Below are 26,949 nucleotides of genomic sequence, written 5' to 3' on the forward strand. Positions count from 1 at the left end.
AGCTAAATTATCTTTCTGTCTGTTTTTTTCTCTTTCTAACTCCGCAACGTTCAATACTTACCCTACCCTACCCTACCAGACTACCTATGTACATACTCTCTCTCGTCTCGTCATCCCCCTCCCCCTTCCCTCCCCCCAGACCAGACCAGACAAGGAAAAGCCAAGTCCGTCTCCGCTCCCTCTTCGCGCCCCAGGTAGAGAATCCACACGGCGCCCAATTGCTCCTCCTGATTGGTGGCATTCGGGAGCGGACGTGGAGACGTTAGTGGGGGTTTCTTTTTTGCTACGGATGCGAGGACAGCGAGCAGATGGCAGACGAAATGGCCTAAGTGGGCCTCGAGTTTTACGGCTCAACGGGAATTGCGTTTTGCACAAACCGCACAAAGCTGTGCTACTGTGCTCTCTCTTGGGCTAATTATTACCTTGCCTAGTCCCTAGTCGAGAGAGAATACCTACGTACAGTACAATACAGACGGCAAAAAGTTCGTTGCTCGTGGAATGATACCTTACCCTCGGGCCGCCCAGGGAAGGCAAGGAGGCAGGGAGGGAATCAAGCGAATTCGGTGGACCAAGATCTTTAAGCGGGAAAACCGCGCAAATCGCAAATCGCGGGGATGGCCCAAGTGACCAGGAGCTGGCTGGCCTCTGCTAACGGGTCCCCCCTCCCCTTCTTACAGGCCATACCACGATAGAGGCAAGATATCAAAAATACTTGATGAGTGGAATTTCTTCAGATTAGTCCATTTTGGACAGTTTTTTACGGATTCATTTTCTCTCGTCCCTTTCTTTTTTTTCTTTTTTTCTCGTCACCAGACATGAAAGAAAAGACAAAAAAGGGGAAGTCTTAGCGGTGGTAGTAGTAGTAGTGTTGGTGAAGATGGTGGTTGTATTTTTACAGACGCCAACCAAGAGGGTGGCCTTGAGTTTTCTCCCATCTTTACATGCCTTGAATGCAATGCAAACCCTCCCCCTAAGGTTTTTATCCCCTTTCCACGGGAGTCTATGGACCTCTAAATTACTCTAATGCTGGTTCGCCTATTGAACACGGTGAAGGCACGAAAACCTATCGCGGTGTACCCCTCACTCCGAATTTGCTCATTCACACGTTCCAGACCGTAGTGTGAACCCCAGCCTCCGTAAGTATGGAGGTTAAGTTGCTTAAGTCTATTTCCGATATGTTAGTATTCTGTCCCGATATACAAAAAAAAAAAAAAAAAAGTTCGGTTGCGGGATTTTCGGATGTTACGTACGAACTTGGCCATGAGGGCAACCATCAGGTCGAAAAGACCGATGGCTTCGACGAAAGCGAAACCCAGAATGGCGTAAGAGAAGAGCTGGCCACGGAGGGCGGGGTTACGGGCAACACCGTTGAGGAGAGCAGCGAAGACGAGACCGATACCGATACCAGCACCAGTCAGACCGATAGCAGCGGAACCCATACCCAAGTTCTTGGAGACCTCGACCATGGCCTGGGCGATCTCAGAGGAGTATGCTCGGCGGGGAGTCTGCTGGAAAGCCTGGCGGGTAGTGGCGCTCAGGATCTTGGAGGCTTGCTGGCGCTTGACAGCCTGGAAGGGAGTAGCATTGCCTGGGAGGTTGAGCACATGTCAGCAAGCGCACAAACAAACATTGAAAAAAGAAAAAAATTTTCACAGTTGCAATTGAAGTATCAATTGATGTCATCGACATGAATTTTTTTTATTTCTTTTTTTTATTTGTATACCTCATCAAGTATTAAAAGGTAAACAAGAAAAATCAAAACATACTGATGGTTCGCTTAGCAGCAACGCTGGTCAATTGAGTTCGCATGGCAGGTCGAGCGACCTTGGTGCCCATGGAGGAAGCGAGCCTAGAGGCGACAACGCGAGCGGAGGCCATTGTGATAGACGTGGATATGAGATGGAGGGGAGAGAGGTATTGGTTGGAAAAGACCAAAGATGACTGATGAAAGAGAAGATGGGATGGGAGGGGAGGAGCTGGTCCAAATCGTCGAAGGGAGAGAAAAAAAAAATTGAGCTTGCTGACTGGTGTGTGAGTGGGAAAGGAAGAAAAGGAAGTAAGAGCTTCGGAAAGAAACTAGAGGAACAGAATCGTCCGGGTCGGTGGTTGCTTGGTTACTTGGTTGCTAAGTTAGTTAGCAGCTGGGTACCTTCAGGCCCTAGGGGGGTAAGTACCTAAGGGGACACAGTGCAATAGTTGATATGAGCGTAAGGTCGTCGGCCCTTGGGAAGTTTCCTGAGAGACCAGAAGTACCTCAAGCTGCTTCAGGTAGGTTTAGGTACTAGGTAATGCTAAGGGAAAGACTACGACTCGAAAATTCATAGGACGAGTGGGTTGAGAAAGTGGGACGCCTTTGACCTAAGGTACTGATCTAAACTTGATCGCAATTTTTTTTTCTACTGTGTAGTAGAGGACTACCCGATCAGGACAAGGCTGTCGATAATTTTTTTGACGGTTGGGTAAAGCGAAGGGCTACCTTTCGGGGAATACCGGGTCATCCTATACCGGCATCCCGGGCGCATTTATCAAAAAGTTTTGAGGTTTTTTTTTCGTCTTGACGATCACCGCTTCGCTAATTTTCCCAATTAAGGACTTCCTTATATTATGTCTTTTAGATGTTATTCTCAAGTTTGAATAAATATATTATGTATATAAGCTTGTATTAATAGGTTAAGAGTATATTTCTGTTTAACAAACTATAATAATATGAAGTCTTGTGAAGTCTTATATTATGACCAAGAAGAGGAAACAAAAAAGAATAAAAGAAAAAAAGTGAGATTGTACCTGTAAGCGACCCCCACCCTCTATAAAGCTCCACTGCATGTCATCAGCGTTAACAACCTTGAGACTTTGATAAACACGTGGGTGGATCATCAAGAGAATAAAGCAAACAGGAAGGAGTCGGGACAGAAAGGATAAAAGGCACGAAGCACCCTCGGATTCCGGGAGGAAGGAGCTTTTTTTCAAAACGGCCTGATTGCACTCTTGGACTCCGGCACCTGCCCGAAGAATTCCCCAAGGAAAGGGTTAATTGTTTTCTTTTTTCCCTCGGTCCTTCTAAGCTGCTAGTGCAGTACCAACTTTTATAGTGCTTGAGCTCACCTAAGCCAACCGGGATTAGCTCTCAACAACTGCTAAAACTGCTAAAGCTGCTCAAGCTGTGACACCTGAAGCTTTTCCTCGCCACTGTAGCTGTCACTGCAGCTCAACCCTTCGATCTAACTTTTTAATTTTCGGCTGAGTGGCCAATGAGAGACGCTTATTTAGACAAACCAGGATTGACATCGATCACTGCTTCACTCACTACAGGTACCTAACTATGTAGGTACCTAATGTATGCGAAGGTGTGCCCTCCAGGGCCGGTTTTACAGCATAGCATCAATGCCTGCAGCCATGCAAATTTCCGTTGGGAATTTCCCGGCAAGAGACTTTTCTATTGGGAGTATTATGGGAGAGGGAATGGGAAAATGTAAGGCTGTGGGTCGCACAATGTGAAAAAGTTTTTTCGAGCCACTCAGATTCCCGGGATGTCGGTTCTGCCGGTAAACTGCAGGTTGCGGTTTTTGTAAGCCTCATTGCCTCAGGTTGTTATTCTTTTATTTTTTATTTTTTTTTCGTGTCCGCCAAGCGAAATCAAGCTTGTCTTTTACGCCATAAAAATCAACTAGTTATGCCTATTAATAGTCCTACTTTCACTCTATTAGAAAGGGGTAGATTTCACCAATTGGCAAGTATATACACATATATGTATATCATAACGGATGTTCTTTATCTGAAACATTGTTTCTCGAACCGATGGCGCAAATTCTTTTTCATCCCATGTGACCCATTTCATTTTTCAATGCGCTGGTCATGGTGCAGCAAGTTTCCAGCATATCCTTCGGTCTGAAGTACCGAAATGCATGTACGGTTTAAGTACCTACGTACTTCTTTCATCCAATTCAGCGGTAAAGAAATTCACGTGACTTGTCGATTCGGACTTAATACGATCTTCGCTTTGGGGTAGCTCTTATACGTGTCACTGCTATTGATTTCACAGGGTTACCCAACCTATCAGATCTCTCAACCTTAAAAAAGGATCTTATCTTATTAACCTAGAGATCATCGGTTAGCTTCTTTTCCAATTCAATTGGAGATTGCTTCAATTGAAATATCAACAGGATCGCTACAAATGATGAGATATAATGTAATAGAACAATATATAGTTATCTTGAATCTCGATGAGATCTCGATTGATTTCTTTTGTAAACCCCGTTATACACCACACTTACACTACTATGTGCCCGTACCTTACCGTATCTCAAAAATTTACCCTGTTAACCTGCTAACCTAGCCCAGCTGGGCTCCTCCCACCACAACTCCAGCCAGCCAGCTACGTGTACACGATACCCCCCCGGAGAGCTTGGACCTTTTTTTTTAACCCCTTACTATGTAGTTCCCTCAGTCCCTTGTTACATACACCCGGCGTGTTACACGTGTAGCTGCGTATCTGGTGCCTTATGTTGCCTTGTCTCCAGTCGTTCATCACCGTCTATTGCTTCTCGAAATATACAAGTCAATGAGATCTTGCTTTTTTGGTTCTAGTTTTTTGTTTTGTTCTCTTCTTCGAAGTTTCCATGTCCCCAACCGCTTACCATTCTTCCAATACGTTGTCAGCATTATACCCCCCCAAGAAGTGTGACTTAAGGTAAGGTATGCAGCCGCCGCTTCAGGTTAGGGACCTCCCCTCTTCGGCCTCCTTCTACGCCGCTATCGTCCAACCCCTCAAACTCCGCTATATCTCCGCCAATTCCTCCTCCATAGTCTTCGGTGACAGTACCTCCGGTACACCCGTCTTAGAAGTTAAGAAACTTGCCCCAGGCCAACACTTAAGACCATCCCGTGCAGTCCTTTCCGCCCAGTCGCCTTCTGTCGTATCTGCTTTTCGAACCGCTGCCTTGCGAGCGGAGCCCGATATACAAATCGACACCTACGACGACGGCCGCGTGGAGGTCACCGACTTGGACGGTAACATAATAGAGGTCGTCTGTTCCGCCGGATACCGCTCTAGCTTCACACGTGCGAATTCCAGCGCATCTATGCCTTCACGATCAGAGCCTCGAGCCATGGTGAAGCGGAGCGCCACTACTACCGGCGTAGAGCCCCCGCCCCCGCCCCGCGAGACTTCCGGGCCTTTCGGCGCTGGCTCTAGCATGGGCACGGTCCTCGGTGCCGCCGCGGTCGGCGTAGCCGTGGGCAGCGCTTTGACCTACGCCTTCATGAGCAACGGCCGGCAGCGCAACGCCCAGCGCCAAGAATACGACGCCGCGACGCATCGGCGCGCATCCTACTCTGACCCCCACGCAAACGCTCAGCCCAGGTACGCCGAGGACAAGAAGTACCCGCCGCTCAGCTACGGGGCGCGGTACGCCCAGATCGAGGCGCCCCCCGCGCGGAGCAGGGCGGCGGACGACCTCGACGACCGCGCGAGCCGCCACTCGAGCCACTACACGACGGCCAGCCGGTCCCGGCGGCTGAGCGAGGCCTCGACGAGGCGCCCGCCGACGGCTGCGGACGTGGAATACATCAGCAACGTCGGCTCCAAGTACGAGCAGAAGCTCCTGATGGACCGGGAATACCGCAGCCAAGTAGGCGAGGACGACCGGCGCAGCTACGCGCCGTCCAAGTACTCGGCGGCGCCGTCGAAGCACACCGCCACTCCCTCCCGCTACGCCGGGGAGTCCGAGTACCGCGCGCGCAGCAGCTCGAAGCACCGGGCGCCGCGGCAGGTGGAAACCGAGACGTACGTGTCGACGCGCAGCAAGCGGGCACCACCACCTGCTGCTGCTAGCGCGGCACGCCCGCCCTCGAGGTCGCACAGCCGCATTTCCGCGCGGGACCTCGAGCTTCCGGCGAGCCGGGTCGGCTGGGATGGCGAGAACGGCGACGACGACGACGACGACGTGGAGAGCATCGCGCCGGAGGACAGCATCAGCTGCGTCGGGGACGAGGGGTACAAGCGCACGCGCAGGCACATGCCGCCGGGGACGCCGTCGATGGTCGGCCGCTTTCGAAGGGTGGTCAACGAGTTCGACGGCAAACGCAGGCCGTTGTACGGGTCCGAGGTTAATTAGGTAGAGAGAGGAAACCCGCATGTTTCTGTGTGTGTGTGTCGCTCTCTCTCTGTCTCGTATGGCAGGGATAGCCTTGCCACGTGAATAAAGAAAAGAGAAAAAAAGCAGGATTCTTCCCATCCATCATAGTACTACCTACCCCTATCTATCTCCCTATCTCCCTCCTCCCAAACTCCCCATATCATGCATCACGCGCTCCATACAACAAAAATGAAAAACGATACGATACGATACGATATGACCACTGGGCAATGATAACGAGATGAAAAAAAAGTATGATGCCTCGAGGGAAATAACATTTGGCATACGTACGGTACATGGGCTTGGGCTTTTTTTTGTTGAGGAATTCTTCAGCTGGCACATGTAGGACAGCATACATTACCTTGGTACTACAGCATATGTCTCCGGCACACTACATTGGGCAGGCCTTTTTTTATTTTTATTCTTCTTCCCTTTATTTCCTTTTCCCTGTTACGACAAACGAAAAAAATGAGCAAGGCGAGCGATATGAATGTGAATGGGGGCGGTCCTTTACAAAAATGATGAATGAATGGGTTGCATGAATCAGTCATGTATGTATGTCTTGCTTTTTTGCTTTGGGTTTGGGTTTAGATCTCATCTTCTGCGCATCTTTCGCTTCTTAGGCATATGTTGGCAAATCATAAAAACATCTTTTTTTTCTTCCCTTCTCAATATAAAGAAAACAGGGTTCCAAATCAGCATTCCCGTTGTAGCTCATGATGTGACAATTCCGCCCGGGCGAGACCGAGCCCATCTCGGCTTAGACATCCTCAGGATAGGGGACTTAGTTGTAGCCACGCGTTCATAATCTACACGCTCGTAGGAGACGGAACAGCTTCAGGGGGCAATAAGTACCTAACATAATAAAATATCTCGATGTGCCACGAGCAAAGTCCAAGTTTATAGCGTGAATATCAAAGCGAGTAGTGCAGGTTTCCAGTAAGTCACATTAGAGAATGGGAAGGAGAGTAACGCAATCGATAGGGAGCGAAATGTCAAGCATCAAGAGCAATAAAAATATATCTATCACTGAAAAGTACCTTCGCCTAGGATGGGATTTGGGTACGATTTGATTACCGCTCCGTGTAAAAAAGTCACCCTTGCTACCTCAACAAATATTCTCTAACAGCCATACTCCATAGAGATCAACTGCAGCATCAACACGCATAAACGTTAGGAAGCCGCCTGCTTAGGTCAGGCAATATTCAATATTTAATATCCAGCTATGTACATATTATGCGTCCAGAACCTTAACGGAACGCAGGGGGTATCTCGTTTATCTTCCATCTCTTCCTCCTTTATTCCTCTTTTATTCTCTCTCTCTCTCTCGCGCGCGCGCATATCAATCTCTCTTACCCTCCTACCCTTCATCCGCCTCCTCATCCCCTCCCTCTTTAACCGCGTACCCTTCTACAAACCCGTCCGGGTCGCACGTCTTCGTAAGATCGATCTTGTTCGCGCTGATCCAGCGCCTAACAGCTTCTCTGTCGAGCCTGACGCGCGGAGCCGCCTTCGACAACGACTCCTCCGCTTCGGCATCTCCGTCGCTGATACTACCGCCGCGCCGCTCGGTCGATCCATTAGTAATAGCCGCCCCGGTAGAACCAGACCCAGGGCTTGCGTCTTCAACGACGTCCATCTCCCGGAGAACGGCTAGGCAGTCCTCGGGCACGATCCACGTGGCCTTGGAAACATCCTCGACAGTAATCACCACCTCAGTCTCCTTCTCCTTCTCCTCCTTCTCTTTCTCCTTGTCCTTACTAGCTTCTTCTCCTCGGCCCTCGTTCGGAATCTTCAGTTCCAGAAGCCACCGCGCGATCTCGCCCGCCCAGAATCGTTTGTACCCCTTTCTGCCAAGCTCGGAGATAGGTTTCTCGGGACCGCCCAGGATACCCTCGCGTCGGGAGATCTCGTATGATACGCCCATAAGCAAGGCGCCTAGGCCTTTGCGCTGCCACGGTGGGAAAACCAGTATGCATGCGAGGTTATTATTATCCCATGATAGCTTCTCCTTTGAGAAGAATCCCACCACTTGCGGTCTCGTCTGCGACGTTGGGGTATGTTGGGAAGCAGCAGAAATTGCTGTTATTACAGACGACTGTGAATTCGGAATGACGATAGTAGGCTCCGGGGGTGACTGCGAGTCGGGAGTCGGTGGTGGAGGCGTGTAGACGAGAAGAAAGTAGTTAAATCCGGTCACATCGAAGAATACCGATTTGTTATCCAGGAATAGCTTCGCGAACAAGGATAGATTTTGACAGAACAACTATTGAATAGACCCAGTCAGTGGTATGTCGTAGCAAAACCGGAGTTTCTGAGGATTGGTGGCGTACCCTATCTTTCTCCCCGTCAACCTCCCACACACTCCACTCTCCATTGTCGCTAACCATCTCTTCCACTGTCGACGCACCCGCAGCCGCACCCCCGTCGCTCCTTTTCCTTCCTTTACCCTTTCCAGCCGTCTCGGTAGCTATAGTCGTGAAGCTACTTGAGAACGCTGAGGGAATGTTTACCGTCCTCGTCCTCGTCCCCAAACCTTTGGGATGCGTATACACCTTCTGGCCGGGCATTTCAAACGACTTCTCGCAGCATCTGACATGCTCCCACCACGCGACTAATTCCCTGCTATACTTGAAGCAGCACGGACAGACGTATAAGCGTTCGAGCATGGGCGGTGGTTGTCTCTTGCCACCACCTATCCTACCACCTATCTTCCCGCCGCCGTCTCTGCCGTCTTTCCCGCCCGCACTGGTATGGTTTGATATATCGCCTAGTACTTCCTTTCCGTAGTAAGAAGGATACCAGGCCTTAAAGCAGATATTGCCCAACACGACCTTATCGATGTTGCGGTCGGAGCGCGGTGTAGGGGGCGGTTTGAGCGGCTTATCGGAGGTAGTAGGACGCTTTGGTGTCGATATAACGGATGGTTTTATTTGTGGATTTGACTGATTTAAGACCTGCTGATGCTGATGCTGATGCTGTAACGGCGACTTGGGAGGTATAAGTCTTGTTTGTGGAGGGGGCGAGCCTATGGGCGGTCGTTTCGTTATCACTTTCCTTTTTTGTTGCGACGAATTCTCCGGAGAATGGGCCAGCTCATCGATGCTGTCATCTTCTTGCTCTTCCTCTTCATAATTACTATTATTTGGTCGTGAATTCTCTTTTGATACAGTATCCGACGCGACATGTCCAGCTGTCGCGCGGTTCTGTTTGCTGGGTGGTCTACCTACCCTCTTCTTAACCTCCCCGTTATATTCCGATATTCTATCTGCGCGCGACAACATGTAAGGCTTCCGAATCGAACCAGCGCGTACGCGACCGCTCCTCAATAGATGTTCGTCATTATTGGGCGAAGGATGTTGTCGAGTCGCGCGACGCGGTAATTCGAGTTCGGCATCGTGCTGCCTCTTGCGCTTCTGAGGCGCCATTTTCAACCAACGATTTCGTTGAAACGAGTTATTTATATAGATTTTACCTCAGCCCATAATTTGTGACACAAGAACGATTTTCAATAAAAAGTCAAAAAAGATGCATGGTTTGATTAGGAAAAGAGTTGAGAGTCGAGATACTGGTAAAAGGAATGATTACGTAACTAATTGGATTTAAGCTTTCCCCCCATACGACATAATGTAGAACAATACATCAGGTGCCTAGTCTAATAATACCTAATGCTGGTATGGTACCTAGAGTACCCCACGTGATACCCTTTACCGTGACCACACGGAGAGCATCAACCAAATTACCTATACTCTACCATATCATGACATTACAATGTACCTTTGTACTTGTTATATATTTGAAAAGACGAGGGCGGTCCCAACGAACGCTTAGATTTGCTGTTTAAGGTGTCCTTCTCACTTGCCATGGAACAACCTATTATTTCATACACATCTTTCCCGGCTGGACAAGATAAAAACTAAAAAAAGGCTCTCCTCTCTGTCGATGTCTATTACAATAATAAGCCGAATGACTTTGTTTACATTTAGCCACCCCAATATGGTGGCCTCTTCGTTTGTCTCGGTCACTAAACTACAACTTTCACCGATGCAGATAAGCTGGCTCCTCCGTTCTTGCATGCCAAACCATTATAGGCCGTTGATGGAGGAGAAAGTAGCGCCCGGAGTTCTTCCCATTTCAGAATACACGCGGGTTAAATTATGTTACATACCCTCAAAGTCTCCACCGAGGTCGTCTTCATCCAAGTCACCTTCTTGTATCTCCTTCGCCATTTCACGTTCCCGTTCACGGGCCTCCTGGGCATTCTTAAGCTCGAGCCTGTGCTGGTTCATAGGGAAACGCATAGCCTTTCGTAAAAAGTTAGCTTGGTTACATTCAAAGTAGTCGAAATTAGGATTAAAAGAGGGGAAAAAAAACACGTACCTTTACGCTCTCATCGTGGAGCGCAAGACAGGCTCTAATACGGTCATGGAACGCCTCACCCGGCTCCCTTGTAGCGTAAACATCACCGACCTCCTTGCTCTTCATGAAACCTCGTTCGCGGTCCAGGGTCGCCTCGATGACGCCATCTCGGATTGCCTTAGCAACAATATACTCGGCACTCTCCTCGCTACCAAGATGCAGGCGGATGCATATGTCGCGCAGCGAGATACGACTGTAACTCAAACTCATCATACGGATACCCGTCTTGATAACGTTCTGACGAAGACGTAGAATGAGCGAGTACGTTCCGTCGCGGCGGAATGTGTCGGCATGGTCAGCTATCACCACTTCGAAATCCTCCAAGTTACCCACCCGCACGGCTTGGACGAGCAAGAAGTACGGGCGAAGAGCTTGCTCCATACTGGGGACGCGGAAGGTAGCGCGCTCAGGAATGTCACCCATCAGCAGCTCTACAACCAGTAAGAGTTTTGTCGCAGTTTGCGCGAAACCCAAAGCGCACGAGCTCGCTGGCGCTTTTCGTGTGGCTGCTGTTAGATGCTCGTGGGCTTCCGTGTAGCGCAACTGAATAGCTCGGATTCGACCGAGGTAATAAAGAAAACGTGCAACCTGGTTGTTGGCGGCATTTTCGGGGAACTGGGTATGCGATACGAGAAGATCGGCTTGAGAGATGTGGGATGTTAGTAGGTAGCTTCGGAGAAGGAGAACAATAACCGAGGCCTGGATGTCGATGTCCTTTCTCAAGACAGCGGTCCGAAGAGCCGTCAAGAGAGTCGGGCGGATCGCAACGAGGGGAGACTGAGGAGATGGCGGCAATGGAGCAAGCTGCTCGCAGAATAAAGAGTAATAGAAGTAGACCTTTGCAGAAAGCGAATCTAGGGTTCGTCGATTTAGGGAGTGGATGCGCTCTGATAGGTACTTGGAAAATTCCGCGCCTTGCTGGAACTGCTTGGAGTCAAATAGATAGACTTGAACCAAGATGCTCAGAAAGATGTCGATCTCGGGGATGACCTCCTTATTTTCCTTCTTATTTCCGTTCTTAGCGGGAGCCTTTGGCTCGCTATCAATCTCCATCTCAGCACTAGCCTGGCGACCTAGAGGCACATCTTCTTTTCCAATAGCGACTAGAAGTTGCTTAGCCACGCTAGCAGATGTGCTTGAGACCGAGAAGGTCTCGGCGATGACTTGAGCTAGAATATCCGGGGTAAGACGCTTCCGCAGGGAAGAGAGGGATCTTAAAGCTCGCAACGTGAATCTAGCATCGAATAAGGCAACTGCGCGGTCGAGAAGGGCAAAATTACTCTTAATATCTATGACAATAGAAAACATGTTAGATACGTATACACACAAGGTTGTTTGGGTGATGGTATTGGGTGTACCTGTGATGGCCTGGGTAACAGGGTCAACCTTAACCTCGAGATCCTCCGGCTTGTCCACGTCCATATCGACGTCACCGTCGGCATCGGGCGCAGGCGGTTGAGACGATTGCTTTGTGGTCTTTGAAGGGGGAACAACGACCGTCATATCTTCGCCCTCCTTAGCACCCTTCTTGCCCTTTCCTTTAAGTGAGGACTTCTCGTCGGTCATATCGACGTCCTGGTTGTTCCTAATACCGTTCTCGACCGGCTCGTTACCGTTTGAATGAGGCGTTTTCCCTGGCATATCGGTTGAGGAGAAATAGACTTAGACTGAGGGGGGAAGGCGGTTGGGACCTTTGATAGACGAATAGGTCGATGTTGAGTGACGTGCTGACCTGGAACCCTGGGAATGGTGGGCCGACGGTGGTGATGGTGATGATGATGGTGATGACGATACTGGATACAGCCGACAGGTGATATCGCGAAGCGCGCTCACGTTGGGGGAGAGACCCTGCAGTAAGAATCTGTATCTGTATTGGTTCAGAGTCGGCCGGCAGCGGGGAAATACAAACCAGGTGTCTTCATAAAACAAAATAGAGAAAAAAGAGAAATGTGCGTGATATGATATGGATACACGCACTAGGAGACGTGGTTTTGGATTGAGGGAGTTGGTTGAAAATTGGGCGATTATGAAAGATGGGATGAGTAGAAGGGAGGAAATTGATGTCGTTTGTTCAGTCACAAGTACCAAAATCAAGACGGGTCAGAGTGATGCAAGCGAAAAGCCCCCGGGAAAGAGTTGTGTTGTCGCCTGACTTAGGTACCTACCTGTAGCTATCTAAGGTACCTAAACTACCTAGAGCTTTACCACCTTTTAGGTCTGTTGGGGTTCTGCTTAGGTCTGCTTAGGTGAATTGGGTGGGTTGCCGGAAGCCCTAGAGCCTACTACCTAATGTAGAAGAAGCTCAAAAAGATGCACTCCAAAAAAAAGGTACGAAAGCTTGGACCCAAGGGTACAAAGATCTTGGCTAAAGGATCACTCAGCAGATAAGGTATTTTCGGTACTGATTTTTTTATGGGGTAACCTGTACACCGGGTATCCACTTTGGTCTTTAATTCAGGGATCCATCCAAGAGTGACGTTTGCGAATTGGTGCCTGTCGAGACACAAAAGGCGTTAAGAATGGAAGTGGCGTGCTGTCCTAATAAATAAAATAATGCATTGTACAATTAGGTCCTGTGCAATAATATCATACCTTACTTCCGATACTCCTTCCACCTTTTTAAACCTTTAAAATATAAAGCCAAATTCAACACACTGAGGATGTAATATAAAAACAATTTGATTGATATATTTTTATTAGTTATAGATACTTATAACTATTCTATCTTATTTTCATTGTTGTTATCAACTGTTAAAGGTACAGGTATTGAAAGACAATGGCCAGCCTTTTTTTCGATGCCGTTCTCCCAGAACTCCGACCGAAATCAAGCCTCAGAGGCTTTGATCTGCGCCGCATTTGTCGCGGATAAGCCAACCTTTTCTAGATCTCACTTTAATAATACTGTAACGGCTGATAAGAAACAAAATATCGATGGGTACTACACTCATTAATTACACTGTAGCAAAACACGGCATCCATATACCGGCCTCCATATAAAATTTATTAGCGACTTCATATGTTCGGACACGTTGTACCATTGCTTACGCGGTCGCCCAATAGGTCGTCGACTTGGACTGCCACATGTCCGTGCTTCACAGGCGCTATCACCTTGGGTATAGTTAAGTATTCCCCTCCCGCGATCTGCCCGTTTTCCACTTGTCCTGAAGAAAACGGTCGATTTCCAAGGCAGGTAGTAAATGATATTTTGTAGTTAGGTGAATAGGAAAAGCAAGCAAGCCATGCATTCTTATCCGTTCGTCTCTTATACGCTTAAACATGATGCCGAAGCAATAAGGAAACCAATGATATGTATGTGTACCTAGGTAGGTATATATCTAGAAGGTAGGGATCTTGCTCGCTTTCCAATACGGAATGAATATTTTCACAGTTTTTTTTATTGTTACATCCTCAGTATCCTCAGATACCTTAGGTACCTACAACAAGACAAGAGTTTATGAGGGAGCAACACCTATGTTGATTCCAGGCTCATATACGCTTAAGAGCAATTCGGCCAATCAACAGCCTCATTATCATGGAGTCGAGAATCCACAAGGAAAACACTAGAGTAAACGAATGTTGAGAGGGTCGATTATGTTACCCAACCAAAGTAGTCTTAATAATATACAGCTCCTTAAGGCTCAGAAGGGCGGCGACGGCCCGCTCGTCCGCACCGCGGCCACATGTCTAAGCGGATGGGCACCGTGCCCTCTCCGGACTCGACGAACGTGCGCTGATTAAAGTCAAACCCGAAGCTGCCGGGCCCGCCGCCGCCTAGGCTCAACTCATACTTAGGTACGCAGTAGGTAGAAATTATACACGAGAAGGATATACAGACTGATACCAAGACCTTGAATCTCAGAGGTGATGCTATCTTGCATAGCCTTCAGCATGTTGTCTTCACACAACGAACGTGTGGTTGACCCCGTTATCGCTGTCAAGACATGTCATTTTCGAGCAAGTGATTGGTTTAGATGCTCCCTATCTAATCGCTAGCCTATTACTAACCGGCGATATCTCGACTCTAGAAGTTGAAATAGAGATCTAATATACTCTTATAACAGCAACTCTTTTGATGCGATTGCTGGACCCCTCAGTGTGATCCTTAGCGTTAAGTATTTTACAGTCATGACCATCTTACTGTCTCCATTGGTGCTTAAGTTGAGACTCATACTTATTATAGACAACCACATTAACAAAAACTGCAAGTCACTCAAGACATATTTATTCACAGGTAACGAATAGGCTGCCTACAGTTAAAATTGCGCACCGGATGCCGCTGCTTTCTCCGGAGTTTGCGTTCCCGAGTTTCGGCCCGGATTTAACCGCAAGACTTACCGGGCCTAGGTTATCCCCGGGATATCGACCAAAACAGACCAGATAAAACCGGAGATATGATCCTTAAGCGGTATGATACTGGCATTGCCATTTTTCTTCAAGCAAAGGGAAATCAATGAATGTCACAGATAGTATTCGAACTTTAGCCCCTGGTATTCCAGTGTTGCTTCAACCTCAGACAAATTCTTGATAATCTTCTTTCAAGCTATACCAAGGCTTGGAGCGGATTCTCAACCTTGTGTAGTTGCACCTTATAACCTCAAGTTGTTCAACTCCTAGAACATTGGTCAATGGTCGACCATATTCACCAGCATATCTGGTATAAACCACTGTTAGGATTAAACCCCGGTGGGATGTCGTCCGACGACCTGACCACGACAATATCTCCCACCAGGGCGGAACTCCGTGCTCCATGCGAGGATCTACGGTAGAGCTTTATGTGAATTCTATATCCGGGTCTCTCCTTACCTCCCTGCGAATAGCGAACGCTAGGCATAATTGGTTCTAAGAAACGAAGCTCTCGCGTTTCGAACCAGCCACTTCACACAGCCAATAACCAAACTAGCTCGGATGATGTATCAGAGGAAGTGTTTCGTAGAGATGAAAAGTATTTTGGCAGTGGGCTTCAAGCAGAAGCTTGACATATAGAGAAAAATTGAAGCAACCATGAAGATCAATGTGATTCTGTTCATCATTTCTGCTAGCAGGTCCTTCAATTGATAGTTAGTGTCAGGGGTATGAGGGTATAGCAGGGGTATACTGGATAGTATGAGGCTCCACTGTCTATATAAAGGGTAGTCTGCTCCCTCATAAGGGGATAGAAGGCTAGACATTACTAGTTCAGTCTAGTATCCTGCATATACCTACGATCCTGGGACTCACTCTGTATATGACATCCACCATAGACATATACTTCTTCCGACAGGAATACATAAGAGCTAAGGGTCTTATAACGTATGTATCTGAGCTACCTATCGTTTCATAGGAGGCAGCAACTTTTCAACTAATCGTAATTCCACTTTTCTTTCCCTTCCATCTTAATCTTGCACACTGATACTACCGGTACCTCTCTACCTCGTAATGTGATTTTCTATAATACAATTGCCCGAAATTTACCATAATAATACCCAACTTGCGTGATCGGTGCGTGCAAGAGAGATACCTCAAATTCTCAGGGGCAGCTACCTAAGGGACGCAGAAATTTGTTTCGACTTTAATCTGACCAGTTAACAGCGCCGCCATAAGCAGAACCCATGTCATAGTCGTCGTACCAGTAATCAGAATCGGACGGCAACACCCTCTCGAAGATTTCATCTCCGATCTTGGTCTGCACCCTCTGGTAGCCGGAAAGGAAGCATCTATGCACGACGTCGCTCGTCTCCGCCGACCCGTTGTCGTCTACGCTGACGGCGGTGTTTTCGGGGATATTGCTGGCGAGATACTGCAAGATCGGCTCTAGCCAAACCCGCCACTTCCGCAAGTCCTCCTCGAAACCGTTGTGGTCGCGGTAGCCCCGAGACTTCCACGGCTGCTGCAGGACGAGGGAGAGGTGCGCCAGATCTGCGAGGAGCGGGCCCCAGATCCTGGGATCGAACTTGACGGGCTCCATGTACCCTAGCTCGTGAGAGTGTGCGACGAGTCTCAGGGAACGGATGCGCCGCATGTTGGCGGTCCCGAACTTGAGGAGCTTGTCATAGCACTCGGCGTGCGTATGTATAGCGAAGGTGTTGCGCTGGTACAGCACATTGAGAGCTTCCCCGCCGACCTGCCTCGACACGCGAAGGATACTCGTCCTCCCCCTCGACCCGTTGGAATCCCCGTCGCAGCACGAATCCGAATGGGTGCTATCGTGCCAGATCGAGTTGATCCAGCGGTCGAGCTTGGGGGACAGCGACTTGACCTCGACGTCGTCGCGGAAGCCCAGCAGTTGGAGGTAGATCTCCTCGCGGATCTCCAGGGGGAGGCTGAGGAAGATGCTCCTTGATTGGCTCGCCATGGTGGGACGAGGCGTCCGATAGTGTCGAATTATAGAACGGTCCGCCGCACGATGGGCAGAATTTCAGGGCAAGGCCCAGGTTGTTGAGATTTCCGTAGAATGCGGGGACGTCTAACATCAGGTTTTTATATTGGCCGGAGTGGGCGCCAGCCTCACGTGCTCGTAGGTGCAGTTGTACGACCTCTTAAACCGGCCATCCCGGGGCTTCATGCACGATGCCGAGTTACGAATGTTAGGGCTAATTTATGGAGGCGTCACGGAAAACGAAATTATGCTTCTTGCTTCCTATAGAAAAAAAAAAAAAGAAAAGAAGATACCCAATTCATTCTCGCTTTGCAGTCTGGCATTGATAGCTCTTCCTGGAGATTCATTACGTATAAGGATCAAGGTCTGGAATACTGGAGGGATAGATTTTCTCATCATAATCTATACCGGCATTGATAATTATAGCTTAAGGAGGTAAATATTGTCCCCCTCGCCCCCAAAAACGCCCCCTGATCGACATCATGTACATTTCGTTAATATTTACGTCATCTGTAGGACAATTCCGGATTGTTGCTTGTTTCAATATCCGTCCACTTGGATCCCCTTTTTATTTTCTTTTTCTTTTTATTTTCTATTCTCCTTTCTTACGTAGCTGGACATATATCCCTATATTATACCATCCACATGAATTCTTATGGGAAAATACTGGTCAAAACGTCTCCGTATTCCGTGTATGACAACCCCATCTTTTCAATATCATAGTCGTTCCAATATCCCCCTCCGGCTACAGAACTTCGCGAATTCCAGCTGGTAAACCTGGACCGTGCCTGTGTAGCTGTTATGCCCTGCGACGGCTTGGAGTCGTTCGTTACCCACACGAGCGGCACGACCTTCAGGCCCAGAGTACTCTGCCAGTTCCCAGGATCATTGCCTGCTCCACCGTCATCTGTCATAAGAATCAGTAAGATTTTCTTTTTCTTCTAGCGAAACTTGGACTCGCTAGGTAGGTAGTCAGATATATCACGGGAGCAGTAATAGTTTAGTCAGTTTGACGATGAAACGTCGGCTTCCGAGACAATCCATAGTGCGGAAAGGGGGGCATAAAAGGAGGGGCGGGGTGGCGGTGTTCAATGTTACATACAGCATTGTAGATACGCCCTATCAAGTAGCAAATTCGGTTCTTGGAGCCCGTTGTTAATCTGCGTCTTCACGTTTCTCCAGAAACCAGTGTTTGTATAGGGCGCAATAGTATATTTATACCCTATTTTGCCAAGCATTTTGGCAAAGGCCGCAGTGCTAGTGACATCGTATATAGACTCGTCGTCGTTGTTAACGGCATCGAGGGCCCAAGCTGTCTTCAGCGCTTCGAAGTTGCGATAGAGCGTCGTCTCGGAGCCGGTTCCCGGGCTGCGCGTTAGTTCCCGGACATGCTGGGCGTTCATGGAGATCTCAAGCCGATTGATGCCGGTATCGCCTGCCTTGAACGAGCGGACCTTGTCAGATAGCGCTGTGCCGCCGACGTAGGCACCGCCAGAAGCGATGAGCGTGTCTTGGCTTCCTGGGGTGTTCGAGTAGTACATGATGTCGCCATTTTCGAGGATTCCGACACCGAAGATGATAAGGGAATTGAAGCCAGAGGTTTTTAAAGCGGTGGTGTTTGACTTGAGTACATCTTTGAATAAGTATATAGCTCTTATGTTGCTCGATGCGGTCGCATTGACAGTAGCATAGACTTGCCCGAAATAGAGCTCAAATAATAAAGCCTTTAATAAGACGTGGAATAGCATCACTACTAAAGTATGCAATAATTTCCCCAGTGGAAATATATTGGATTCACCTAGGAGTAACTGTAGCAAGCTTCCGGATCTGCTTGTTTCACTCACCTGTGCTTTTAGTCGAAGATTGTTTTTTTCTTGTCGGGGCATTGGTGTTAAAATACTCTTGAACTGAACTATGGAAAGGTCGAGACTATGGAAGACCTCGTGCGCAATATATTTCCCCGGTTTATGGTAGTATTAAGGGCTTCCGGGGAAAATGGCAGCGAGTTTTCTTGAAGCAGTGGCGCCAGTTAGCGTCTTGTGATTTTCACTAACGGCTAAACTGTGCAGTTGGATGGCTGGTTCAATACGAATGCGACTGCATTATTCTCTTTGCTAGGTCGGCGTTGACTCCTATTTTAGGAAGCTCTTCAGAGACATGCCTTGATGTTGGCTCTTGGCAAGCAAGAAAACATCATAGACCTACCACAATATTTTTTAACGATAGCATTACGTTAGAATCATCCCGGAATATGTACCTACCTAGGTATCTATAGCCATATTTGAAGAAGATGATTGTTGTTAATCTTAGGGGTGTGCTAAATATAACACTCAGATAGGTCAATTTTATCTAGAGACAGTATACTTCACTATTATATCCTTCTTTACCTCATATAACCTTATGTTATAGCATAGGTTAGGTACCTTCCACGCTTTATTCGGCTCCACAAATCCTAACTCGGATAAAGGCAATCTGATTGATCGCCTTATAACCCATTGCGTGAGCTGAGACCTGTAATGTATCGCCGTGCTGAATGTTCTTCATGAATTGCGCCCTTGCCGGAAAGTATACTTCGAGTTCCTTGAGATTCCAAATGTTTGTATGTAGCCTGAACCAGTTTGACACATCGACACTGTTCTGGATTCTGAAAGCTTGTGATTTCGTTTGCTCATGCTTAACGGAGACCTCGTACCAGCTGCTCGCAGAATTCAGATACGTCGTGTTCTTCGTTTCATCGCCCCACCCGTTTGCATGTTTCGAGTAAGTCTCGAAAACAATACTTTTCAATGGTAGCTTGAGCTTACTATCCACTGGGACCTGAAGAAGAAGGACTGAATCCTTATCTTCTCCGTCTGTATTCATACTCTCTGCGTCACCCTTAACCTCCGTGTCACTATCCGGATCGTACCTGCAGTACTCTAGAGAGCATTTGTCAATGTCCCATAACTTTTGCTTAGTAACAACGTGACCACTGCCCCAGGGTTCAGGGAGGTTTTGCGGATATGGAGATGACTCGGTTTTGAAGGCAGGCCAACTCAGTAAAGGCGTAGCATGATTAGCTTCCAATATATCGATGATTTCCTGATTACCTAGCTCATAGGCATAATCGAGGGCCCGCTTTCCATTCTCACATGGGTGATTGACATCGAGGCCTTCATTTATAGCCTTCTTGAGCTGAGTGCTAAATCCACCTCTCACAAGAAACTGTAACTCTTGGGCTTTTGTTGGAACTCGACCCGAAATGAAACTTGCTAGAATTGAAGTAACATCTTCGTTGTATCGGTCATAGGCGATATCAAGCGGCGACTTATTGTTATCGTGTCGTCTTAATGTCATATCGGCTCCGTGTTCAAGAAGATAGAACACTAGTTCTCCATTTTCATAATCAACTGCGTCGTAAAGCGGCGGCCGAACAGGTCGATCATGGCTAAGGACGATATTAATTTCAGCCCCATTTTCGACTAACTTTCTGGCTATATCATTTTTGTGTTGTGCAGCGGCCAGTCCTAGTGGAGTCCTAGAGACAGGATTAGTGATAGGGTTTTGCTTTTCGTAGTCGAGTAGCAAAGGAACAAAACACTGGAGACCGAAGAATACGGCCCAGTGTAAGCCACTGATAGTTCCAGGACCGAGACTTTCAAAATCTGGATCCCACCCTTCAATACTCGAATCCATCAAATCCATTGCTTCATGCTTGAGGTATTCATTCCATTGGTCGAACGGTGCTTTCAATAATCGTTCAGTAGTTTCCCAAAGCTGAGTTTTCGGTTTTAGGATCTTCCCAAGACCGTCACCCCAGAGTTGCATCGCGTATTCAGTCAGGGGATATCGTTCTCCGAATGCATCATCCGCCGGTTCTCTCATGCATTTAAGTAGAAGGTATCTCATCAAAGTCAAATGAATATGTTCGCGAATATCTGGAAACCAGCGCTCCCTAGTCTTGTCCATCATCAGGTGCTCAGTAAATGTTTTATGAGCACTATGGACAAATCTAGTTGAGGGGTCCACTATCACAAGTTCGCCGCATAGAGTATCGATACTGAGGTGAGTTTCCTTAGTGATGTGATAGTCCTCGTCCCCTTCATCAACGGCTAGCGCTTGCTTCAGTTGTCGATCTGTCATGGGAACCAAGGCAAAAGCAACCCAAAAGAGGGCTTGAATTGCATGACAGGGAAGTGGCGTCTCGGTCCGTCTATTGCTGTTTAAGATTGCTAGCCGATCCAATCCTCGATCGTACGCTTCTTGGGCGCTCCTTGGTAGACTCTTAATGGTCTCTTTGCAGTCATACTCATTCGTAGCCCTTAAGACCTCGTCCATGCATAATTTGGCCATCAAGAAATTTCCCGTACATCGTCCGGTTAGGCTTGAGATGATATGACCGGCGATATCGGGACGTTTGAAAAACTCTTGCTTCTTCCTCGAAATTCTGTCATCAACGTAAAGCTGGATGTCAATTTCTTTCGCTTCCAAATTGAACTTTGAATCGTTCTCGGACATCTCCGTTATATGAGCATAAGGGCGAGAGGACACGAGTAGCAGACATTGTTGGTTTCGCCCCTGTATCGCCTTGAGATCATCTATCAACTTTGACTGCAGCGTTTCGGGTACTTCGTCGAGTCCATCAAGAATGAGAATGACTTTCCCTCCCTGGGCTATGGTCTTATCGAAGATTCCCATCTTCAATTCTCGTTCGTCAATATTGCTTCGAAATTTGATGCGTTCAAGCTTGGCATCCAGGCTCTTGAAATCTTCATCATCCAACCTGAAGTCTACAGAATCAGCAAGTTGCTTCCAAAGGCTCATGACAATATCGAGATGATTATCAAGAGTTTCCACTGTCTTCTGGTCGCAGTAGACGCGTGCAACATGGAATTCCTTGCGGTCCTCAGCGTCACGTATAAGCTTGTCGCCGACGACAGTCCTGTTTTTACGATATGTCAGAACCTCGAATTCAGATGCTACCTATGTAACAAGGCAAAATACTCACATCAGACCCGTTTTCCCGGTGCCCTCTGGACGCATGTTAGTATTAATTCTAATCCGCAAGCTAGGTAGAAAGTGACTTACGAATCCCAAATACCCAGAGGAAACTGTTCTCCGACTGAAACCATTCTTGATATTTGTTCTCTCCAAATATCCACTTGCCAGTTCCCTCAGTGATGTGGTGGACACGTGGTGGCACTCTGCCAAGGGCCGGGGCAACTGCTGGTGTCAACTTTTCAAAGACCCCTTTCATTCTAGCTTCTGTTGCCGACACAATTCTGTTAGCCAACATCTAATGAATGAGACTTGAAATCTATGAACCTAGCCATGAGATTGTAAAAGAAAGTAGATCTCTATGGGCCGCTCCTGCGCTCTTGATTATTAGGAATAGACGCACCTTGCTCAACTTTGGACCGCTTCATCCTATCCATAGTCCCTAACTCCAATTGAAGATATTGGATCATTTCAGTAATTTTTTGGAAAGATTCTTTGATTTCATCCTTCTTTAAAGGCCACAACAAACGTTGAGATATAGCCTTCAAGGGATTTGAACTAGTATGAAGTTGACTTTCTAGATCATTCGTAAGCACCTGCAACTGCTTTACCAGTTTTTCGACGTTCTGTCGATTTTCAAAGTCAATCGAATCATCGCGGGCTCTCAGCCCCTTCAGAGTTGAGAGTAGGGTTTCAATCTGGCCTTGAAACTGCTCCTTTTCCTTTGTGGCGTGGCGAACTCCCCGTAAATGCTTAGATGTTTTAAGAGTTACCTCGAGAAGGGCGATTATATCGCCAATCGATGCCATAGCTAACAGGTTCACGTTGGTTTTACAACCTCCAAACCAAACTCGATTAGTGTTGATAGAGCTGTTAAGTAACGCTCCAGAATGGCAGCAAGATAACGTATAGTTAATAGAACGGGAATATCATGGGAAGTGACAGCAGCAGATGATATTGGGTGTACTACTTGGGATGGGAGTAGGCATAAAGTAGGAACGACTTGCTTACACTAAATAAAGCATGGCAGTATTTGGTATCGATTCAGCCTCAACGTTGCAATCTCAAGCATTACAGGTAGGGTCATAAAACGGGTTCATTATACGTACCTTAGGTACCTACGCCTTCCAATGGTGCCTAAACATGCTACTTTGCGGGCGTCAGTTAGGCATTATCGACTGCAGGTCTGGACATTCTTAGTATTTCCAAAAGTCGCCAGACGCATATTTACCAGGTAGGTAGGTATTACTATTTGCTTTGGTAGGTACTTATATAGCAGGTAGCTGCCAAGTAAATATGCCGATATGCATATTTTAAGTAGATGCCTTCGGTTAAGTAGGCTTAAGTGATTAATCACAAATATACCTGGTGAAGAGCGGAAATAGGTATTGCTTTTTGCTTCAGCTGAAGGACAATACATCCCAATCAATAAGCACAGCCAGCACAGACAACTACCTATCTATACGTGGACGAATCATGCCAGCGTAGCTTGCATGGCAGTATTCGCCCCTCCCCCGATCTAGACATTCAAAATTTTTGGCTCTCGTAGAGTAACGTTACGATATGCACAAGCGCTTGGCGCATAGATGATAATGTATACCACACAGCTGAACAAGCCATGGAGGTCGGCAACATGAAAGCCTGCGCAGTGAGGCTTTTTCGGTAACGTCCAGTGTGAAACAAGGGTCTGAATCTCAGGGGTTCGGTTCTCCTTGGGTTCCCATAAACAACACCTAACAAGGCTGCTCTTGAAAGATGTTTCAAAAATATTAAGGAATAACAAGGTATGTTGAGTTGTCAGGCTGGCAGGTTGGATGTCCGTCAATCTTGTATAAGATGAAATCGACGGCAGCTGTAGGATCTAGCCTGAGAGTTATATCAGCTGGCAACAGACCAGTAAACGTCAATGAGCGATGACGTATTATAATTATTATCTGAGTCTCCTTTCTTTATTTATTGTTCTCAACCTAAGACTTCAATCAAAATGGTTGCAAGAAGCTTATGAACCAAGTGAGGCTTTTTTTTAAAAAAAAATTTGAACTGCATCGCGATAGTAATCTTTTGAATATCAATCTTTAGGCTTCATCAACTCTTCTTACATCTGCATAACCTGTAAAACATGCCCCATCACAAGCGCACAGACCTCCTCAACGCTGCCACGGCGTTCTGCGAAAGCTTCGCGCAGAAAAAGCCACCGGACGAGATCCTAAGCCACTTCTCGACCTCCTCCTCCGATATTTCGGCGTACGAGCACGGCCTCGAGGAGCTCGCCCCTTTTCTCGGCCGCGAGTTCCGGGGACGCGACGGCGTCCGGGAATACTTCGACACCGTCTCCTCGTGCCTAAGCTACGAGGACATGCGCTTTGCGGAGTATATCGTCGACGCCGCCGAGAACCGCGTCGCTGTTCGCGGCGCCGCGAGGTTTACGTGGACGGCGACGCGCGACAGCTGGGATGAGGTCTTCGCTTATGCGCTGAAGTTCGACGATCGGCATAAGGTTGTGCGCTACGAGGTCTGGGCCGACTCTGGCGCTGCGTATCTTGCGAGCAAGGGCCAGCTGAAGGAGTTAAAGAGCGATTCCAAGTAATTCGCTATCTACCTAACCTAGGTAATATTTAATATAAGGGCGATACATGCCTGTCTTATTCTAAAGAACGTCCCATAGGTTATATCAATCATCATCTGCGGCATATATGTTATAACCTGCTTTTATCGCTTGCTTGGCGAACTTTCGATCACTAACACGCTAATCGCTACAGTACCGTGTAGACTTCCGGAATGTCGCCCCTCCCGCCCCCTTTCTATTTTGAGGATCCGAGAATTTTATCGGGACGTCAACATACCCGGCTCAGACGCCCTTTAGTGGATGCCACATTTGTTAGGAAGCCTAACAAAAAATCCATATAATCATTTCTCCTTTTTCATGTTCAGATCTGCTAGACGGGACGTCTACTGATCAAGTCGAGTTGAGACCGACTACTTATTGGGATGGAAATTCCCACTTCCCACTTCCTTCTTAAATCCCTTCAAGATTCTTTCCTACAATTCCTCATTTCCTCTTCGCGTCATTCTCACCTTCCTGGACCAGCTCATCACGCTCCCAGAGCAGTGCAAAGGCGCCGGCGACAAACCCACCAAGGAACGACCAGACCGCGGCCTTCTGTATGGCCTTCGCCGGAGATGATCCAGTCTGCTTAAGGTATAGGTACAAAGCCCATAGAAGCATCGCTCCGTTTCCTAGGTACAAATCGAACAGGTAGAAGTCGGCGACCAAGGGACCAAATCTACCAGGTCCGTTGGCGACCGGATCTATGGCCGGCTGTCCGAAGAAGGGGTGCGGCACCCACGTCTTCGTGAACGTGATGTCCGAGAAGAAGGATGCGCAGCTGGGGAATGCGTAAATGAGAGCGGAGCGCAAGGGGCCAGGTAACACGGATGTGGCCATAAATGGCAAATGTGTGAGCACGGAAACAGCCATGTTGAATTTGTATACGGTCGACACAGCGACGTAAAAGCCCTTGCCGGGTGTGGTAGGTTTACCGTTGGTATCCGTTGGGCCGAGAGCACCAACTGCGGAGGATGCCACGCTTTTGAAGAGGTCCATAGCAATCACCGTCCACTAAGAGAAAAATATCATCAGTGCCTATAAAATGGAATTCAATCAATGTTTACTTACCGGTCCAAAGGGGATCCAGAATGCAATCCAGCTATAATGTCCAATGGAAGAAAAGAGCGAAGGCAAGCTCATGAAGAGAGTAGGGATAAGAGTGCCCAGGGTTAGGGAGATGGGCATAAGAGCCAGGTCCCAGAGGTCGACGAACAAGAGCTTTCGCGCAGATTCGCCGGTAATCTTACCGCCATTACCGTTCAACTTCGATATGGGCGACGTGAGAAGATGCAATCCGAAGTACAGCGGCAGGGAAAACGCCCAGGAGATGGCCTGGAAGACGACGCCGAGCGTTCCGGCCCAGCTCACGGCGAGGCCGCGGTTCCCCGCTCGCCTGCACTCGAGCAGCAGCAGACCCCAGCCGACGCAGAACTGCCCCATGGACTCGATGTAGAGCGCCCATGTGTTCCAGCGGAGCTCGGGGTCGTCGACCAGGGCGGCGACGAAGGCGGTCCAGTGCGAGATGACCGCGTCGACGAACCCGATGCCCGTGTACGTGTACTTGAAAGGCGTGGGGCCGCCAATCAAGGTCACGGCCTCGCTGCTCCCCCGGGCGATGTCTCTTAACAGCTTACCTAGCGGACCTGCGAAGAGCTGGCCGTCGGTAGCCATGACTCCAAAGAGTCCCATCCCCAGAAAAAGCGCTGAGAGCGCGAGCCTCCCTTCGGACGCCTTGATGGGAGAGTTAGCAAAAAAAAAAAAAAAAAAAAAAAAAAAAAAAGACCTCGGGGAGGGGAAGTCTTACCATGAGGGGATCACGTAGTAGCGTTGTGACCCAACTACGAAGAACTCAAATTACAACCCTGGAAATGGCAGAGCACCTGAAAAATTCTCGTTTATATTTCTTTTTCTGTTTAGTTCTTTTTTTTCTTCTTACGAGCTGATACATTGTATAAGAATGTAGATGTCCTAAGCGATTAATATATATGTACATGTAAGCTCTTAGGCCTTAGACGATGGGATCTATTCATGGGTGAGGGATGGGATGAGAACGGGGAGACGGGGCCGTCCCGGTCCGTTTGTTGCCGCTGCTTTCCCCCAAAAGGTAAAGAAACGCATTCCTTTCGGGGGTGTAAGACGGATCGACAGGTCCGCTCTAGTATGATGAATCCTGCTAAAGAACAACTTCTGCTTGGAGTTTATCATCATGCACGCCCAACCTTAGGTAATGCAATGCAATGTAAATTGTATCTTGAAATGGCAAATGCAGATTACCAAGAGCATTTATTACCAACTCCGCGAATCGGGGGGTTGCGGGGGGCGGCGTTCGTAACGGCTTTTGGGGGGGGGGGGGGGGGGGGGGGGGGGGGGGGGGGATAATTTAAAGGGTTTGGGGGAAATAAAAATAAATTAAAAAATTTAAAAAGTTAAAACGAAATAAAAAGTTAATAAGCAAA

The 26,949-nt window shown here is 47.9% G+C and overlaps 9 protein-coding genes across 9 annotated transcripts; 2 read left to right on the forward strand and 7 right to left on the reverse strand.

Moving 5' to 3' along the window:
- Positions 1–625: 625 nt before the first annotated feature.
- On the reverse strand, positions 626–2,628 carry F4812DRAFT_359704 (uncharacterized protein). Its single transcript, XM_047931825.1, has 3 exons — positions 1,767–2,628; positions 1,255–1,588; positions 626–1,164 (listed from the first exon to the last, which is right to left on the reverse strand). Exons 1-3 carry the CDS (start codon positions 1,876–1,878, stop codon positions 1,011–1,013), a joined length of 600 nt encoding a protein of 199 aa, XP_047790557.1. The 5' UTR covers positions 1,879–2,628; the 3' UTR covers positions 626–1,010.
- Positions 2,629–4,514: 1,886 nt separating this feature from the next.
- On the forward strand, positions 4,515–6,388 carry F4812DRAFT_359832 (uncharacterized protein). Its single transcript, XM_047931826.1, has one exon. The coding sequence runs from the start codon at positions 4,695–4,697 to the stop codon at positions 6,111–6,113; it is 1,419 nt and encodes a 472-aa protein (XP_047790558.1). The 5' UTR covers positions 4,515–4,694; the 3' UTR covers positions 6,114–6,388.
- A 919-nt stretch (positions 6,389–7,307) lies between these two features.
- On the reverse strand, positions 7,308–9,745 carry F4812DRAFT_426032 (acyl-CoA N-acyltransferase). Its single transcript, XM_047933978.1, has 2 exons — positions 8,468–9,745; positions 7,308–8,400 (listed from the first exon to the last, which is right to left on the reverse strand). The coding sequence occupies exons 1-2, from the start codon at positions 9,560–9,562 to the stop codon at positions 7,495–7,497; spliced, it is 2,001 nt and encodes a 666-aa protein (XP_047790559.1). The 5' UTR covers positions 9,563–9,745; the 3' UTR covers positions 7,308–7,494.
- A 2-nt stretch (positions 9,746–9,747) lies between these two features.
- Positions 9,748–12,708, reverse strand: F4812DRAFT_426036 (proteasome regulatory subunit C-terminal-domain-containing protein). Its single transcript, XM_047933979.1, has 4 exons — positions 12,463–12,708; positions 11,912–12,401; positions 10,515–11,842; positions 9,748–10,438 (listed from the first exon to the last, which is right to left on the reverse strand). Exons 2-4 carry the CDS (start codon positions 12,192–12,194, stop codon positions 10,295–10,297), a joined length of 1,755 nt encoding a protein of 584 aa, XP_047790560.1. The 5' UTR covers positions 12,195–12,401; positions 12,463–12,708; the 3' UTR covers positions 9,748–10,294.
- Positions 12,709–15,702: 2,994 nt separating this feature from the next.
- On the reverse strand, positions 15,703–16,988 carry F4812DRAFT_359920 (uncharacterized protein). The gene has a single exon (XM_047931827.1). It carries the CDS (start codon positions 16,882–16,884, stop codon positions 16,102–16,104), a length of 783 nt encoding a protein of 260 aa, XP_047790561.1. The 5' UTR covers positions 16,885–16,988; the 3' UTR covers positions 15,703–16,101.
- A 573-nt stretch (positions 16,989–17,561) lies between these two features.
- On the reverse strand, positions 17,562–18,656 carry F4812DRAFT_458680 (uncharacterized protein; the record flags this gene model as incomplete). Its single annotated transcript, XM_047937397.1, has 2 exons — positions 17,562–17,815; positions 18,011–18,656. The coding sequence occupies 2 exons, from the start codon at positions 18,654–18,656 to the stop codon at positions 17,562–17,564; spliced, it is 900 nt and encodes a 299-aa protein (XP_047790562.1).
- Positions 18,657–19,341: 685 nt separating this feature from the next.
- On the reverse strand, positions 19,342–22,694 carry F4812DRAFT_450901 (uncharacterized protein; the record flags this gene model as incomplete). Its single annotated transcript, XM_047936144.1, has 2 exons — positions 19,342–21,829; positions 22,333–22,694. 2 exons carry the CDS (start codon positions 22,692–22,694, stop codon positions 19,342–19,344), a joined length of 2,850 nt encoding a protein of 949 aa, XP_047790563.1.
- A 1,012-nt stretch (positions 22,695–23,706) lies between these two features.
- Positions 23,707–24,905, forward strand: F4812DRAFT_359966 (uncharacterized protein). Its single transcript, XM_047931828.1, has one exon. It carries the CDS (start codon positions 24,005–24,007, stop codon positions 24,470–24,472), a length of 468 nt encoding a protein of 155 aa, XP_047790564.1. The 5' UTR covers positions 23,707–24,004; the 3' UTR covers positions 24,473–24,905.
- A 29-nt stretch (positions 24,906–24,934) lies between these two features.
- On the reverse strand, positions 24,935–26,164 carry F4812DRAFT_450902 (uncharacterized protein; the record flags this gene model as incomplete). The annotated part of the gene is made up of 2 exons (XM_047936145.1): positions 24,935–25,504; positions 25,562–26,164. 2 exons carry the CDS (start codon positions 26,162–26,164, stop codon positions 24,935–24,937), a joined length of 1,173 nt encoding a protein of 390 aa, XP_047790565.1.
- Positions 26,165–26,949: the final 785 nt, after the last annotated feature.

This window comes from Daldinia caldariorum (genome assembly GCF_022478825.1).
Source record: "Daldinia caldariorum strain CBS 122874 unplaced genomic scaffold F4812scaffold_7, whole genome shotgun sequence".
In the NCBI taxonomy this organism is placed as follows: domain Eukaryota; kingdom Fungi; phylum Ascomycota; class Sordariomycetes; order Xylariales; family Hypoxylaceae; genus Daldinia; species Daldinia caldariorum.

What these genes read in the sequence shown, in the direction of transcription:
- F4812DRAFT_426032 (XM_047933978.1), bottom strand. Translation starts at nt 9,562, where the DNA reads ATGGCGCCTCAGAAGCGCAAGAGGCAGCACGATGCCGAACTCGAATTA. An exon ending in TTGACGGGGAGAAAGATAGG is followed by an intron (nt 8,401 to 8,467) that starts GTACGCCACCAA and finishes TCTATTCAATAG; the next exon opens with TTGTTCTGTCAAAATCTATC.
- F4812DRAFT_426036 (XM_047933979.1), bottom strand. Translation starts at nt 12,194, where the DNA reads ATGCCAGGGAAAACGCCTCATTCAAACGGTAACGAGCCGGTCGAGAAC. An exon ending in TGTTACCCAGGCCATCACAG is followed by an intron (nt 11,843 to 11,911) that starts GTACACCCAATA and finishes CTATTGTCATAG; the next exon opens with ATATTAAGAGTAATTTTGCC. An exon ending in TCCACGATGAGAGCGTAAAG is followed by an intron (nt 10,439 to 10,514) that starts GTACGTGTTTTT and finishes TTTTTACGAAAG; the next exon opens with GCTATGCGTTTCCCTATGAA.
- F4812DRAFT_359704 (XM_047931825.1), bottom strand. Translation starts at nt 1,878, where the DNA reads ATGGCCTCCGCTCGCGTTGTCGCCTCTAGGCTCGCTTCCTCCATGGGC. An exon ending in TGCTGCTAAGCGAACCATCA is followed by an intron (nt 1,589 to 1,766) that starts GTATGTTTTGAT and finishes TCAACCTCCCAG; the next exon opens with GCAATGCTACTCCCTTCCAG. An exon ending in ATGGTTGCCCTCATGGCCAA is followed by an intron (nt 1,165 to 1,254) that starts GTTCGTACGTAA and finishes TATCGGAAATAG; the next exon opens with ACTTAAGCAACTTAACCTCC.
- F4812DRAFT_359832 (XM_047931826.1), top strand. Translation starts at nt 4,695, where the DNA reads ATGCAGCCGCCGCTTCAGGTTAGGGACCTCCCCTCTTCGGCCTCCTTC.
- F4812DRAFT_359920 (XM_047931827.1), bottom strand. Translation starts at nt 16,884, where the DNA reads ATGGCGAGCCAATCAAGGAGCATCTTCCTCAGCCTCCCCCTGGAGATC.
- F4812DRAFT_359966 (XM_047931828.1), top strand. Translation starts at nt 24,005, where the DNA reads ATGCCCCATCACAAGCGCACAGACCTCCTCAACGCTGCCACGGCGTTC.